The sequence below is a fragment of the Mandrillus leucophaeus genome, unplaced genomic scaffold (assembly GCF_000951045.1).
Source record: "Mandrillus leucophaeus isolate KB7577 unplaced genomic scaffold, Mleu.le_1.0 Scaffold1022, whole genome shotgun sequence".
NCBI classification, from domain to species: Eukaryota; Metazoa; Chordata; class Mammalia; order Primates; family Cercopithecidae; genus Mandrillus; species Mandrillus leucophaeus.
Window position 1 is genome coordinate 234,240 of NW_012098344.1, and position 18,388 is coordinate 252,627.

The following is an 18,388-nucleotide window of genomic DNA, read 5'->3' on the forward strand; positions in this document are numbered from 1 at the left end:
TGGAGCTTACTCATCCCAGATATCAGCTCTTAGACATATACTGAGCATCTGTACATAGAGAAACCATTGGCTCCAACAAAACATAATTTACACAATTATGTAAAAAGAAAATAAGGTGATCTTTCCAAAGTGTTTATCACAGCTTAATTTTATAACAAGACAGCATATTTTCCAAATACCACCATTGAGAGCAAACTTCTGCAAGGCACAGTCATCCTATCTGGGCCTGTCCTCTCCTCAGGCGTCCCACCCCAGAACTTGCCATATAGTAGGAGACATGCAAATACCGTCCTCCCTCTGCTGATGAAAACCAGCCCAGCCCTGACTCTGCAGCTCTGGGAGAGGAGCCCCAGCCCTGAGATTTCCAGGTGTTTCCTTTTGGTGATCAGCACTGAACACAGACCACCAACCATGGAGTTTGGGCTGAGCTGGGTTTTCCTTGTTGCTATTTTAAAAGGTGATTCATGGAGAGCTAGAGAGATTGACTGTGAGGGGACATGAGTGAGAGAAACAGTGGATATGGGTGGCAGTTTCTGACCTTGGTGTCTCTATGTTTGCAGGTGTCCAGGGTGAGGTGCAGCTGGTGGAGTCTGGGGGAGGCTTGGTACAGCCTGGGGGGTCCCTGAGACTCTCCTGTGCAGCCTCCGGATTCACCTCGGGTAACTCTGACTTGATCTGGATCCGCCAGGCTCCAGGGAAGGGTCTGGAGTGGGTCTCATACATTAGTAGTGGTGGTAGCATATACTACTCAGACTCTGTCAAGGGCCGATTCACCATCTCCAGAGACAACGCCAAGAACACGCTGTATCTGCAAATGAGCAGCCTGAGAGTGGAGGACACGGCTGTGTATTACTGTGCAAAAGACACAGTGAGGGGAAGTCATTGTGCGCCCAGACACAAACCTCCCTGCAGGAACGCTAGGGAGAAATCAGCTGCAGGGGGCGCTCAGGAGCCACTGATCAGAGTCAGCCCCAGAGGCAGGTGCAATGGAGGCTGATTTCCCGTCAGGATGTGGGACTTCATCTTCTTCCGACAGTTTCTCTAATGAACTTCTCTAATTTTAGGATTCTGTGCTTCCTAATGTCATCTCTACATATTTTCAAAAGATCATTTTAATATGAGGACATAACCTCTCATGCACCAAATGCACAATGATACTTACAGAGATGAAAAGTTCTCAACCATTGTCACCAGGATCAGAGACCTGAGGAAGCTCACGGGTGCCTGGTGAGTGTCTTCCAATCATGCCCAGGACAGAAACCTCAGGGAGATTCCTGGACTAGAACAGTCTTTAGGGATTCTGATCGCAGCTAATAGAAAGGCTGGGCGAGGGTCAGTGTCATGTAGAAGCTCACAGGTTTCTCGTCTGACGCTTCTCCTGACACTAAATCCAATCAGCGTCAGCACTGACCTGGTGCTCCTTCGCTCCCTATCTATGTTCTTTCTTTGGAGTGTTTGTTCTCCCTTTTTTTATTTGCTTTTCGTGCTTCCTGAAAAAGAAACAGATGGCCTCCGTGGTCTACCTTCCAGGGCTCAAGGCATTTTCTTGGAGCTCAGGTAGGGCTCCACCTGCGGCTCCTGCAGTCACGTGGGAGAGGCTGATGGGACTTTCTTCCCTCCCCATTTGCTCAGGACCCTCCACTGTGTTGTGTGTAGACTCATCTGCAAATGCAGTTGGCTGTTAATAGTGAAGGGGATAAACTTATTTTATTAAAATGGGATGAGGATGTGGAATTAACCCTGTTCAAACTGTCAGTCATCTGCTTCAGAAGTAGTGTTAGAAAGAGCTGGTGAAATTTATTAGAATCAAGATGGAGCCACTTGTGTTAAAACCCTAATGAATGAAGCTGGGGAAGGCCATGAAGGAGGGTTCTAACACACATGTTCCTGATAACAAGAACTATCATAAATAGACTCTGCACAGCCACAACCTTGCAAAAAAGCCATCACAACCTTAAAAGAATTACTTCTCCAAGTATATCTGCCCAGCAACTGCTTGTTCAACCTCACACTGATGTTACCTCTATTACTGATCCTTCTAGTCCAGGATAATTGTCTCAAAACAGCTGATGTAACCCTCCTCATTTTTCCTTATTTCTTTATCTTCCTTTACCAACCTGAATGCACCCATACATATTTCCATTGCAGTGCACATCCTAGAATAAATGTTATCACATTTTAGAGTCTCTTTCTGCCTGTTATTCAGGGTTGACAAGCTACAGGTGGACATGCCACATTTCTGTGAGACGTAGAGGATGACAGATTTTGGAGATGGCTGGGAATATCCAATGTCCAGAAGATCATCCATCAGTAAGTGCAGGCTGGAAGTCCCAGAGAGAGGCGAAGCTGCCGAATTACCATGGAATTTAATTGTATCCAGTTCTGCTCTGATGGAATCAGGCCCACTCATTTTATCATTGATAATCTACCTGACCTAGAATCAACTGATGACAGTTTTCTAACATATATTAAGTAAAACCAGAAAAAAAAAATATATATATACACATACATATATATGACCATTTCTGGCTAATATTTGTATTTTTAGTGGAGATGGGGTTTCACCATGTTGATCAGGCTAGTCTCAAACTCCTGACCTCAGATGATCCACCCAACTCAGTCTTTCAGAGTGCTGGGATTACAGGTGTGAGCAACCGAGCCTGGCTAATACCGCATATATTAATTTTGGATTGAATAACTACAAAGTCTACCCTAACCAAGTGTACCACAAAACTTTCCATTACCCAGAGGCAAGAATCTATGTTCGTAATTTTTTAAGGTGTAAAACTGACCATTTTACAATCAGACGATTATGATTTTGCTAATGAGTTGTAGAAGTTGCATGTATATTGTGGATATTAACACTTTTTCAGATGCATGACTTGAAATTATATTCTCCCATTCTGTCTGTTGGAATTTTTTCCACGCTTTGCCAGCATCTTTTTGTTGTGATGTAGTTTCACTTGTTCAATTCTGCTTTTGTTGTCTGTAACTTTAATTTGAAATACAGGAAATCATTCTTAATATTATTTTCTGGGTGGGGAAATTTTACAATTGAAAGCCATACATTTAACCATATATCCCATTTAGAGTTGATTTTTTGTGTTTATCGTAAACTAAAATTCTTAATTCTTTGCATGTGTAGATCCAGTTTTTCTAACACCCTCTTAGGGAGAGACTTTGATTTATCCATTGTGTATTGTTGGTTTTCAGGCTGAAAATCAGTTCGCCATCTATATATCGGTTTATTTCAGAGCTCTTTCTATATATTATTGCCAATACAATCCTATTTTTATTTATGTATCAAAATGTGCATATCTCTAAATTTCAACATGTTGTTCAGAACCTGTGCATGCCACAGCTGTGTGTATCAGTGCACTCTTGGCCTGGCGAAGCCCTCACAGACCCTCTTCCTCACCTGTGCTGTCTCTGAATTTCCCATCACAACCAGTGCTTCCTGCTGGAGTGGGATCCATCAGCTCCCCAGGGAAGGGACTGGAGCGAATCAGGTGCACAGGTCATGAGGGGAGTGCACATTCCAACCCACTCCTCCAAGTCCAGTCACCATCTCCAGATCCATATCCAAATAAACAGTTTCTCCTACAGCTGAGCTACCTGAGCAACGAGTCCACAACCATGATTTTTATAGAAAAGTCACAGCGAGGGAAAGACGTTGCGAGCCCAGACACAAACCTCCCTGCCGGGAAGCTCAGGAGCAGCACGAGGCGCTGAGGACACCAGGGGGCGCTCAGGACACATCAAGGCAGGTGGAAGAGGGAAAAGGTGCAGGAGATGGGGTTTGGCATCACCACCATATTTCACCACTGGACACCCGCCACTATGTTTATTCTCATGTACGTGATTCTCTGTATTATTAGAAAATGGCATTTATATAAATATATAACCATATGTAGGTGCATCAAGTCGTCCTCTCCATCTTCTGCGGACCTTTTCCAAAAAGAATCTGAGTCCCTGTTTGAGTACCTCATAAGTTATGGTCAATTATGTAGGATCTCTTTCTCTTCTTTCTCTCTTCTTTCCTCCTCTCTCACTCACAAAATCACTCTCACACACAGAATTCTACAACTTCAGTCACGTGATGTGTTGAAGATAATTGGTTAAAGGGCAACTTTTCCAGTTTAGCTCCTGTTCATATTGCTGTAAGAATAAGAACGTTGTTTCTCAGCTGCGTATTTCTCTACGATGAGTATCAGGTTTTAAATAATACCCAGACACTGAAATCAATCCAAATATCAATCAGCAGCTTAATCAGTACACAAATTGTGGTAAATTCATTCACTGGAGAAACACTCACTGTTGCAATAAGGTACAGCTGGATACACTAAACAGCCAGGGTGAATTCACAAGTACGTATGATGAGTAAAATAAGACAAATGAATAAAAGTACATACATACAAGTCCTCTTTTATAAATTCTATAAAATGAAAAGTAATCTAAAGTTACATAAAGAAAACCAGTAGCTGACTCTAGGCGTGGTGTGAGAAGGGAAAGTGTAGGACCCAGAAATTGTAGGAAAATGAGGAAATTTTGAGCATAGTTGATTTTTTTCTATGTTGAGAAAAGTAATGGTTATGTCACTATTTGTCAAATTGTACACATCACAGGATGGGTATTATTTGTTAATTTCACCTCATTAAAATATTACAAAATTAAACACGTATAATTTGGTAGAAAATGAGGTAGACAGAGATGAATAAAATATATGATAAATAAAAAAAGAAAATAATAGAACGTTGGTTTAAGGACTTCACTCATAAACTGAAGAAATTTAAAATTTATCAACACAGAATTAAAGATTTAGTTAAATACATATATGAAATCAAAGACTCCTGAATATACACATGAATAAACCCTAAGCCTAACTCTATCTTTAGGGAAACACTAGAATACAACAAAATAATGTCATGATTTCATTACATAACAGGGGCTAATCAAACCACACCAGGCATGTCCAGCTCTGTCCTGGAGTTGGTCCAGGGAACAGGTGTGTCCTGTGGTTAGGAACCATGACACCAAGCTCACAGCATTTGTTCTAGTTGACACCATAAAAAGACCAAGAGATCTCAACTAAACTGTAGTGTGGATGTCACATCTGTGGGTGCCACACACTCCCCCATGTGAATACAGAAAGGTTAATTACCTCTGGAGGTGTCTGCTGAGAGTAGAGCTGGTATCTCAGGAATGTCCAAAATGGCTTGATGGAGCAAGAAAGGAGACTGGCTCAGGGTTGCTCTAGTGGTTTGGTGGTGGAGGCAGAGTGAGGGTTCTCACTCACAGAAAGGAGTTTGTGGGGTTTCAACCTCCAGATGGCATCAAATGAGGGAGTTCCTGTGATTCCTAACAAGATTCACCTTGTGTTGGAAAGAAAGGAGATGATGGAGGAATGAGCATTAAGTTATCAACAGTCAGACATTAGAACAATAGTGTGATGACTTATTCTATATAGCAACTATAAAAATCATGAATAAAAAGAAAAGATCAGTGTCCAATATGGGTGGACAACAAGCAAGTCTACAAAAAAATGTGAAGTCTGCTTATAAGAATAAACAAATAATGAAAAGTAGGCCTGAAATGAGGAGAAAGGGGTGAAAGGCATGGGGCAGGGGATTAGACATGGGTCCTGTTCCAATGTCTTGTGTGGAGTCATTTCACCATCTAAGATCATGCGCTTATTCTGAATGTCTTAGGTCTGCTCCAAAACATCACAAGCACCAGAGGATTCCTGAGGATATTCATTTTAATATCTTCTATTTGAGTAGCCTTACAATTGTGTAAAATTCTTAGTTATTGTTATTATAATTAGAGAATAGGGTCTCACTCTATCACACAGGTTGGAGTGCAGTGGCACAATCATAGCTCACTGTAACCTTGAACTCCTGGCTCACATAATCCTTCTGCCTCAACCTCCAGAGTAGCTAGGACTAGATGGATGCACCATCACACACAGCTTATTTTTTTTAATCTTTCATTGAAATGGGGTCTCTCTATGTTGCCCAGGCTGGTCTCAAACACATGGTCTCATGTGATTCCCCTGGTTTTGCTTCTCAAACTGCTGGAATTATAGGCATGAGCCACCATATCTGGACTGAACTGATTCTGTAGTTGCAACATATCAACCCAAGAACGGACTCCCCGAATTTTTTTCTGCAGTGTTTTGGTTAATCGCGCCTGAAAAGATGTATCCCAATATGTTCCAACAGCAGAATTTTTTCAGATGTTTCCTCCAATAGACATAATTTCTTGGTTGAAGATCGCAAAATACAGTTAAAAGATGATATAAAAAGGCAGCCTTAAAATGTTGGTGGTTGGAGTGAGTATAAAAATTGCTTTCAGTATTGTGTAACAAACGCCTCCTGCAGTAGGACGATGGTGAGCAATGAAGGTAACATTTCTAAATGTATGAATCTTCCAGCTCCCGACTCATAGGGCAATAATGGATGTGTCCTGAGGGCGGGACCAGAATGTCTTAGTGTCAGAGGGATAACTCTTGGCCAAGAAATTTTCCATAATTTTTAAAGTTTTTATATATTTTTATTTAAAGATGCCATTTTTCAACATATCCAGAATATTGCTCATAGGACTGATTTCTGTATGATATGTACAACGGCAATGCCTTCTATGTTTAGATAATATTACAAACCAGGTTAACACGCACTGTTTCCTGTAATGATGCACCAGAACATTATTCGAGTTTCCATATTAGTTTTTTTTTCTCTTTGTTCCCATTTGGTTTCACATTTATATGTCCGGTCTCTAGAATGTATGATTTTATGTAAAACTGTCATTTCTTGCTGCACATTTTGATGGGGTTTCCAGAAGATTTGAAAACCTCTGCTTGCAGCACATTTTAAAATTCTGCACTGCAGTAGAACATCTGTATTTAATCCCAGTCTTCTGTTAATTGACAAGGTCTAATAAGTGCAGTAACTTCTGCCTTCTTGGATGATTTTACATCAGGTAGAGGAATATATCATAAATGAATGTACTAGTAATATAAATTATTAGTTAATAACCACCACTTTTATTAGGCATTAGTCATCAAGAAATAATGCTAAATCAAGGGTCTCAATGGGAATGTTACTTAAGGCATATACAAAATATTTTGTGAATCTAGACAAAATAGATGTGAACACACACTTAGTATCCAGCCATGTCTCCCGTCTATCACATTATTAACCACACAGTAATTGTCTTCACTTGGGACTTGTTCTAATTTTCAAATTCATTACTTATTTATGTTAATACTTCTAAGTTATGATGTGCGACCATTTTAGTAGAGAGTGAAGAAAGACAACCTAGGCTGACTAAACAATGAGGAAAATCACAACATGATGAAACAGGAAGCCGGAAGTGAGTGGCTCCGGGATTGAATAATTTGACAGCTCATCTTCCCAGGCAGTTTCTTTTCTCAATTTTCCACACTGATACATCCAGAAAGTCAGCTTCTACCGCCAGGGGACTCCCATCATACAGTGACATGGTGACAACATTCCCAAGAGTCACACACATATATTAAATATTGTCTGGAATTGGGGATGAGACATTTCTGCAATTCTCCTCTGAAGGACCAGGAACACCTCAACTGACCACTTCTCCTGCCTCCATGACTAGAACTGCACCACATTCCCACATGGACCCTCATCCCTGATGGGAATAATAAGACACCATTGATGAGGTTGACTGTTTTATCATATAAATTACTAAAGACTGATATAAAGGTTTCAAAAACGAATTGAAGTCTGCCCTACTATGTCCACCAGAGACTACAGATCCTAAAATGATACCTTGTCTTTTCTGCTTGACTTTGTCTCTTCACCTTGTTCTGTCCTCTAGAGAATCTCTTTCAGCTCCCTCAGGTGTATTCAAGTGTTTTATTTACTGACAATTTCTCAGTTGGTGAAAGACATTAGACTAAAGGGTCCATATTCCTAGGTCCACATTCCTTGGTCCATATTCCTAGGAAGGCATAGTGACCCTGGGTCTGTGTATAACCTTGTGAGTGTTCCTGACCGTCTTCCAGGTGAGATGCTGGTCTGTGTGTTCTTGCCCTTCCCCTGGGGTAGAGTCCTCCTGTTTTCCCCAGGTGTTTGCTCATGCAGCTCCAGTGTTCTCCATCAGTGTCATCACCTTGCAGATCTGCTGCCCTGCCCTGCAGACTAAGGCTCTGATTCCATAAGAAAGACAGGTGAGCTGCTTCTCAATAGATCTTTGGCGTTACCATCTCAATTCCTGAGGCATTGAACAAGTGCACCTAGGATTCTGGTTTCAGTGACTTGCCCCTGCAGGGTAAATTCTTAGTTCTTTTGTGGGAATAAGGAAAATGGGTCTGAATACATTTCAGAAGTGTGGGCTCTTGTTATTTCCTAGACAGACACTTGGGGAAAGAAAGATTTTTGTGACTGCCCCCTTTCTTGGGGAAAGGGATTCAAGAGGATAGAATAGTTCTTGAGCATATGATCCCTTACAATTTCACACTACAACATGCTTACCACACACAATTTCTAGCAATCCTATATATATGTGTGTATATATATGTGTGTGTGTGTGTATATATATATATTTCTCTTGTAATAGGTTATATGTCATACTCCAGACTCTGCCATAGAAATATATAATTTCAAATCCTGTCTTTGTTACGCTCTACAAGAACTTGCTTCTCCTTAAACTCCAGATTTGTTGTTTGCTTGAAACTTTAAATATTGAAAGTGTTAAATAAAATTTTCAAAATTCCATCTTCTCTGTTTATCTGTTATTGTTGATGCAGTTGTAAAAACAAGAAAAATATATTCCTTTTCTATGTACATTTCCAGGCTTAATAGCAGATCTTTAGTAAAACCTAGAAAAATTTAAAAAATCAAATATTGTTCAGCTGCTTAATAGAGAAACAAATTACGGTAAATTTGTCTGCTAGAATACTACCCCATATTTATAATAAAAAAGTCTGTTATACCAAACTGACAGGTAAAGCATCTAATTGTTTATGTTAAGTAAAGTAAGCTAAATAAATCAGAATATATACTATGTTATTTCATTTATATACATTCTGATAAATTCAAATGAGTCTGCAGCAATGTAAAGATCAGTCGTTGCCAGGGAAATGGGTAGAAGAAAGAAAGAAAGGAAAAAGGATAAAGAATATAGAAGAACAAAAGGAAATATTGAGAATTCTCTTGTCCACCTTGATAATGATGACGGCTCCATCATGTTTATCAACTGTACAATATAAATATGCAAAAGATTATTATATGTAAACTAAAACTTATAAAACTTATTACAAGCAAACAAATGGATACTTAGACAAGAAAGGAATGATAGAAAGATACAAAAAGTGTGCAATAAATTTCAAAAATGACTAAGAATTTATCTGCCTATATCCTAGTTCTCACCATATTTTAGGTGAATGCTAGAATGCAGCAAAAATCACACAAGTTCTCACTACAGAAATTGGGCTTCACAACCATCCTAGGCATCCCCAGCTCTGTCCTGGAGTTGGTTCAGGGAGTAACTGGTGCCAGTGATGAGGAGCACAGGCCCAGATACCGGGGCTTGCCCATCCAGACATGAGCTCTTAGATACACCCTTAGCCCATTTTCCATGTGTGGTTTACTTTCATATCTGTACATAGAGAAACATTGACTGTGACAAAACATAATTTACACATACATGTAAAAATAAAATAGGGTGATCAGTTCAAAGTGTTTATTACAGCATAATTTTATAAGATAGCATATTTTCCAAATACCATCATTGTCACCAAACCTCTGCAAGGCACAATCATCTTATCTGGGCCCTGTCCTCTCCTCAGGCGTCCCACCCCAGAGCTTCCTATATAGTAGGAGACATGCAAATGGGGTCCTCCCTCTGCTGATGAAAACCAGCCCAGCCCTGACCCTGCAGCTCTGGGAGAGGAGCCCCAGCCTGGGATTGCCAGGAGTTTCCACTTGGTGACCAGCACTGAACACAGAAGACCAGGCATGGAGTTGGGGCTGAGCTGGGTTTTCCTTGTTGCTCTTTTAAAAGGTGATTCATGGAGAACTGAGTGTGAGGGGACATGAGTGAGAGGAACAGTGGATACGTGTGGCTGTTTCTAATCACGATGTCTTTGTGTTTGCAGGTGTGCAGTGTGAGGTGCAGCTGGTGGAGTCTGGGGGAGGCTTGGTCCAGCCTGGCGGGTCCCTGAGACTCTCCTGTGCAGCCTCTGGATTCACCTTCAGTAACTACTGGATGAACTGGGTCCGCCAGGCTCCAGGGAAGGGGCTGGAGTGGGTTGCCCGTATTAAAAGCAAAGCTGATGGTGAGACAGCAAATTACGCCGCATCTGTGAAAGGCAGATTCACTATCTCAAGAGACGATTCAAAGAACACACTGTACCTGCAAATGAACAGCCTGAAAACCGAGGAGACGGCCGTGTATTACTGCACCACATACACAGTGAGGGGAGGTCAGTGTGAGCCCAGACACAAACCTCCCTGCAGGGGCGCGCGGGGCCACCAGGGGGCGCTCGGGACCCACTAAGGACAGGACAGGTCCCAGGAGCAAGTGCTCGGGGAGGTTTCCTTTCTCCTCAGCTGGAAAAGTCAGGATTGTATTTGTAGAACTCTGGAGCATTCTAGGCTGTGATATTGTATTACTCGTATTTATTATGAATTTATTATCAATAGTATTTAATAACTATTAAAATTCTGTACATAAGTATTTTTAAGTATACACTTTCAAGAAATAAACATTCCTAATTATTTGCACTGATTCCTTTAGAGTTTTATTAACATTTGTTGACATCAGCAACTACATAACTATAGGGACATAAATCTATGGCCATAGAAATATGTACCCGCCAGGCGCGGTGGCTCATGCCTGTAATCCCAGGTTTTTGGGAGGCCGAGGCAGATGAATTACTTGAGATTATGAGTTCGAGTCCAGCCTGGCCAACATGGCAAAAGCCCCTCTCTACTAAAAATACAAACAGTATCCGTGTGTGGTAGCACACACCCGTAATCACAGCTACCTGGGAGGCTGAGGTAGAAGAATTGCTTGAACCCAATAGACGGAGGTTTCAGTGAGTCGAGATTGTGCCACTGTATTCCAGCCTGGGCAACAGGGCAATACACCATCTTACAAAAAAAAAAAGAAAAGAAAAAGAGAGAAAGATGTATAAATACACAGACCTATGCATATATGCTAGGCATTCATATTAAACATTAAAATAAAATAATTCCAAACATATATCCTGAAGAATCAAACTTAATGATGGACTAAGTGTAAATTATTAGAGTAATTTCTAATTGATTTCAGTTGTTTTTATTTGTTTACATGAATTGATTTCTAGTTGTTCATTTAAAAGTAGTGTATTGATCATTTCAAAAGAGCTCAGAGTAAATTTCAAATGTCACAATAAATGATAAGAATTTGAGGTGTTTAACGACAGTTATCTTAATTCTTAATTATCATAGTTATTCCATATTACATTCACAAATCATAACATTGCTTCTTACCTTGTAAATACAAACAACCATAATTTATGAATTTAAAATAAATTTTAACTTTTTAAATTTATCCCAGATTATTATCTTTTCTTGTCTTCCAGATCTCATTGGATCATCTCAAGGGTCTACCCACACCCCTGTCTCCTGAAGGCTTCTGGGAGTGGCTGAGGGATGCGCAGAAGCAGGATCCCCGTGTGAGTCCACACGACCTGAAGCTTCCCTCTCCTTGGATTAGGCCATCTCCTCGGGATCACAGGGCTCTCCATTATCCTCACCCCGCTGTTGTACCAAACAAGCAACATCACACTTCACACACACTTTGTTTTAATTTTCCAAAATGACATGAAGGCAATAAATTTAACAGTAAGTTGATCAGAAGCTAATAGGTCGAGGCTTTTTTCGTATGCCAGATTTCTTCTCAGGACTTTCCATGTGTTAGCTATTTTCCATTTCTTTATGAGATAAGATACTAACATATCCACATTGGAGATTCTCCTTCTAAGTAGGCTCTAGGTCACTCACTCCTTTTATAGTAATCACCAGACAAGTCCCATACAGAAGGAGTTGGAAAATCCCGGGGTGAACCAAGATTACGTGGAGCCCTGTAGTGTTTAATAATGTCATGGAGTTAAAGTCAGTGAGAAACAGCTTTAGTTGTACACGGTGACTGAATTTGCACATTACTCTAGCAAAGCGTCCTTCACATGACAAATATGAAGGTCAATTATTGGATTAATATGAATGGCATCACAGTAGGAAAACTGATGTCCAAATCTTACACCCTTTAAATTAAATTCTGCCTTATACAAGGTGGGGATGGATCGACACCCAAGTGAATGTTGCACTTCAGGGCCCGGCACTTGGAAGAGCCCCTCCAGGGCACAGCGAAGGCCTCTATCAATGTGGCTGCAATCACCACATTCAATGAGTTTTGTAGAATAATTGCTGAAGAAGTCAGCTGGAAGTGCCCTGAAATCTCACACCTTCTGCATAGAGAACTCCAAAATAATTGTTATGTGCTTGAAAAACACGAACATGGAATTAGCACTAATGAGTTGTGATGATGAAACAGCTCTCTTCCAAGTTGCGGGTCTATCTTTCTCTCCTGCCAGCAAAGTCAACATTATTGCTTTCTTGTCTTCGACAAAGGAGTTACAACAGCTCCTTTTCTTTGAGTCACAGGCTTGTGAAGTCTCTCCCCAGCAGCTGGGTTGCCAACTACAATATTTCCTAAAAATAAATAAAATACTTCATGAAACTAAATTCAAGGGGAACAAAATCATTTTGTTTCCTTCATAATTTTTGTTTAAAGTGCTAACTAGTAAAGAAAGACTATTATATTTTATAAATTTGTATCTATAATTAATTATTTTGAAGGGGAAATCATTTATAGGGCCATTACATTGTCTTAAATAACACATGTAGTGTTTTAAAGATCAAATTCCCTCCAAATGCAGAAATACATACTAGGAAAGCTCCAGAGAAGAGATGCCCTCCAAGGGCCACGGCAGTCTCAGGAAAGCCTGAAATCGGTCTCTCCCCAGTTGCTAGGACAGGGGTCCAAACATGCAAATTTCCCTTCAATCTCTTGGGTAAAATTTCACTCTCATGATGTGGGAGCTGATGAATCTCTTCTCAGACAGGACAGAAAATCTCTGGAGAAGGCAGAGCTGTGGTCTTACAGAAAATGAGATGTGCGTGTTGACAGCTACCCAAGGTGAGTGTTTCAAATGTCACACCTAGGTCTTTGAAATATTTGTGACCGCAGGTGACTGACAGAAACTGATTATCCTTGTCCCTAGGTATCCTGTCCCAGGTGCAGTTGCAGGAGTTGGGTCCTGGACTGGTGAAGCCCTCTCAGACCCTCTTCCTCCCCTGCACTATCTCTGGTTTCTCCATAACAACCAGTGGCACCTACTGGCATTGGATTCAAAAGCCACTGGGAAAAGGGCTTCAGTGGCTGGGAGAAATAGGTTATTCTAGAGTCACCAAATACAACCTATCCTTCTGGAGCCACAGCAACATCTCCTGTGACACATTGAAAAAACCGTTATTCCTCCAGCTGAGCTCTGTGACCTCGGAGGACACAGCTCTGTGTTACTGTGTGAGAGGCACATTGAGGGAACATCAGTGTGAGCCCAGACACAAACCTCCCTGAAGGATAGTGGAGGACACCAGAAACACTCAGGACACACCACGAATGAGGCCTAGACCCAGGGGAAGGTACATGGGGTGACATTTTTTAAGGTATTTTTTTAAATTACTATTTAGAAAAAAATATATACTTATTTTAGGGTATACATTAATCATGTCTCCATGACACTGCTTGAGGGATAGACACACAGATCAATGGAAAAGAATATGAGTGACTTTGGACAAGAACAGAAACTGTAAAACTTCCAAATATAGGGGACAAGCTGCAAGACAGTGGACTGAGCAACACTTTTCTGGATATTATTGCCCAAACATAGGCAACAAAAGCAAAGATAGGCAAATGGAATTGCATCAGACTACAAACTTCTGCAGATCAAAGAAAATAATTAACAGAATGAAGAAACAATCCACAGGTTTGGCAAAAAATTTACAAAATTAGGCATCTGATAAGGGGAATGTATCCAAAATATATAAGAGAGCCAAACCACTTCATAACAACAATAACAACAACAAAAATGACAACAACAAGTGACCCTTTTAAAAATAACCAAAAGATTTGAATATACATTTTTCAGAAGAGTAAATACAATTAGAAAACAGATACATAAAGAATCTAAACATGACTAATAATTAGAGAAATTTAAATTTAATCCACAAGTATCACCTCATAGATGTTAGAATGACTATCTTCAAAGAGATGAAAAATGACAAGTATCTTTGAGGAAGATGTGAAGAAAAGAGAATTTTTGCACACTGTTAGTGAAAATGCAAATTATAAGGTGATTATAAATAACATATAAAAGCCTTTCAAAAATAGAAATAGATCTATGATAGTATCCAGCAATGCCACTACTGACCACGTATTTTTTAAAAAATGAAATCGGCATGTCAATGATATATCCACACATCCATATTCCTTGCAGCATTATTTACAATAGTAATAATATGGAAACATCTTAAATTCCCATCACTGGGTGAATGAATAAAGACAACAAGTATATACACATTGGAGTGATGTTCATCCTTTAAAAAAAAGGAAATTCTGCATTTGTGACAGCATGCATGAATCTAATGGACCTTAATCTAAGTGCAACAAACCAGACACAGGAGTACAATAATTCCTAAATTGACTGTAGTGTATTAAATTGTAAAATCACAGAAATAGGGGGTAGAATGTTGGTTACAAGGTACTGGAGGGATGGACTGGGAAAGGGGAAGTTTTGATCAAAGTGTAAAATGTTCCAACTGGACAGAAGGAGTAAGTTATGCACAGACTAACAACAATACCCACAAGGTATTATATAGTTCAGAATTGCTAAAAATGTAGATATTAAAGTTTTTCCCACTGAGAAATGATAAAATTTTGAGGTGTTGGACATGTTAGGTAGCTTGACTTACCCATTCCAAAATGTACACCTGTAGCAAAACTACATATCATATTCCATAAACACATACAATAAATATTAGTCATTTATCATTAAATAATTTTTATATTTAAATAATTGTATTAAGAAAATGAAGAGAACAGAGTACAATTGCAAGAATATAGTTTATACTTATGTGTCTTATCATGAATTTGCAAAATAATATAGAAAGAACATTTAACATTCAATAAAAAGACAATTCAACAAAAAGTGGTTTAAAAAAACAGTTGTATCATCACACAAGATTCAGAAATGATACATAAGCATATAAAGAGTTTCACTCTCTTAAAATTAGAATTCCATATGACAAGCAATTTCTCCTGATCTGCCTGGGTGGGAGGCACAATAAAGAACGCTAATAGTGATTTACTGAGCTTTATAGCTGTGTGTTCATCTGTGCTCGCTCAGAGGAAGGAATGGAAAAGAAGAAGGAAAAAGCAAAGGATGTAAACGGGAAAAGAAAGGGGAAAGGAAAGGGAAGAAAGAAGGAAGGAAGGGAGGAAGGAAGGAAGGAAGGAAGAAAAAAGGAAGGAAGGAAGGAAGGAAGGAAGGAAGGAAGGAAGGAAGGCAGGCAGGCAGGCAGGCAGGCAGGCATTGGAAGTTATTTTATTGTGTGCAGAGGCAAGCCTCCGACTCTTCCACATCCATCTCTACTCCAGTCCAATCAAAGTCCAATGAATACATTTTGTAAGTTAAAGAATTTTAAGCTTTTTAAGTATTGCTAAAAAACCACTCAGCTGTTTAAATTTTGTCAAATCACTTCCATTATTAAAGTCAGTCTAGTTTTGGGGGTCTATCAAGGCCATCAGCAAAAATAACACATGAAGATATGACATTAAGACATATGAAAACTTTCTGAAAGCTCCATAATTCAAATCCGCATTCCCATTTTTTCCAAGCCCAGATCGTCAAATACAGACCCAGAGCGAACGGGCCTTGCTCCTGGACATGGACGGAGCCCAGGACACCCGGCCACATGGACCTGGGCATCCGGGGGCGGAGCGGCCTCTGTCCTGCAGGGGGCGACATAGGCCCTCTGAGCCCAGGGGCGGCCCAGAGGCAGCACACAGGAAGGCGGGGAAGGGGCTTCCTGTCAAAGCCAGGGGCTGCTTCTCCCTGCCAGGTGAAAATGATCGTCTTCCAACCACTGAGACTTCCTCACTCGATTGACTTTGTGGGACAAGTGACCTCTTTGTGGCCCACACTTGCAAAGCAGATTGAAAAGCATGGGCCTGGAGCAGAACCCAAGTGTGGGGTTGGCCACATGACGCCTCCTCGTTTGTTTATTTCATCTTCTCTCACAGCCTATCACTCAAAGGACTCTGTGAATTAAGTGGTTGTCTCATGTGAAGGACAGTTCTCCAGGTGGCCTTGAGCACCCCAGTTCTCCTTCTTCTTCAATGTAGTTCTCAAAAATAACCGTAGAATGTTCTGGAAATGAAGCATCCTGAGATAGGGAGGAACTGCCTGGAAAAGCCCAGGCCTTGCTTCTGTTCTTCCCAAAGGATGAACCATCTTGAGTTAGGGAGAAACTGCCAGGGACATCCTGGGCTTTGTTCTTTTCTCTTCTGGAAGCAGGATGTCCTACAGAGCTTTATCCCAGGGGGTCACTTAGTCCGTGGAGGTACACCACAGGGTGGTCTCCTGTCAGGGCCCTCGACTGTGACACAAGTGGGGCACAGGCTGACAAGTCTCCATCCACTGTAGGGAGATGTCTTGAGCCTTGGGAGACCAGCTCACAACAGATCCCAGGCTTCTGTTGTCCCATGCTGCCTTTCTATAAGTAAGAATCCAATTAATATAACGTGCTGCATAAGAGTGTGTTCTCCCTTGCTGAACTCAGACACATTGGTCAATTTTTCATGGTGAGCCTGCTTTGTACCATGGCTTACAAAATGCATGTGTAACTAGTCTGTCTCCCCCGTCAAATGACATTACTCCACATCAAATCTAGCTCAGGTGCCTTATACAGAACATTCTCAATTACCCTCTTCATTCATAAAATTGACTCCATTAATTTCAATTATCTATATGCTATGCTCACCTAATATGGTGTTATTCTCATGGTTTTAAACAGATTATGTTTAAATCCACTAAAATAACAATCATAAAAATTATATTTTGAAGTCAGGTAATGTGTGTCTTCATATATCTATGTATGCTTAGGATACCTTTGGCTATTTTGGGTATTCTGTGTATATATCTATATATAAACACGTATATATGTGTATATATATGTGTATATACATTCATATATATACATATATATGGATTTTTTTTTAATTTCTGTGGAGAATATCATTGTAGTATTCATGAGAATTGCATTGATTCTGTAGATTGCTTTGTCTGCATGGACATTTTAACACGGTTGATTCTTCCAGAACACTAACCAGGAATATTTTTCCACTTTGTTGTGTCCATTTTAATTTATTAATCAATGTTTTATACATTTTATTGTAAAGTTTTTTTTACATTGATGATCACACATTGTATGCCTGTATAAAAACATCATATATATCTCAGAAATAGAAATATATACAACTATCATGAGGGCATAATAATAGAAACGCATGTGTGTGTGTGTGTGTGTGTGTGTGAATACATATATAGCTAATTTATTTAAAGTCAGACACATTCTTTTTACTGCTTGGAAGGTCTTGTGTCTAGACTATACAAAAAACTTGTAAAAAATCATCTTAAATAATACTAAAAACAGAACTATAAAGTAATTGAAAATCTTAACTAACACTTTCCCAAAGTAAATGCATGATTGAAAAACAAAAATCTGAAAAGATGTCCAATGTCAATAGTCATAATTAACACTCACAATTGCCAAATAAAAGAGCAATTATGATGTATTTAAACAGGTAAGTAGGTCCTCAAAATGTGCTATACCCCTACAATTAACACTATTCAGCCATAAAAACAAAGTGGCTATTAATTCAGGAAGAACTACTTATTTTTGTTAAGTTAAAGCAGGTGGGCAAAAGAGATTATGTACTGTATAATTCCATTCATGAGACCTTCAAGAAAAGGTAAAGTTAAAGTGATAAAAATAGATTAGTGGTTGGCAGGACTTTTAGAGAAAGAGAATAATTTGACTTTGGAAAGCTCAGGGGATTTCATTTAGAGTAGTACAAACTCTGACATTGTGACATGGCTAATGTCTTAGTATGTTTGTTCTGAATTAACAACATAAGTTTCAACCAATTCATGGTGATTTTATATTTTCTGCTTGCTGAAGGAGACATGTTCATTTTGTAAAACACTGCTAAGATGCAGCTGAGAGGCTGTTGAAATGGGCAT

At 39.8% G+C, this 18,388-nt stretch overlaps 1 gene segment (V, D, J or C); it reads left to right on the plus strand.

Moving 5' to 3' along the window:
- Nucleotides 1-366: 366 nt before the first annotated feature.
- Nucleotides 367-18,388, plus strand: part of LOC105537366 — a 64,158-nt gene continuing 46,136 nt past the window's right edge. The window contains 1 exon segment of the V gene segment in view: nt 367-457. Coding sequence covers nt 412-457 — 46 coding nt within the window.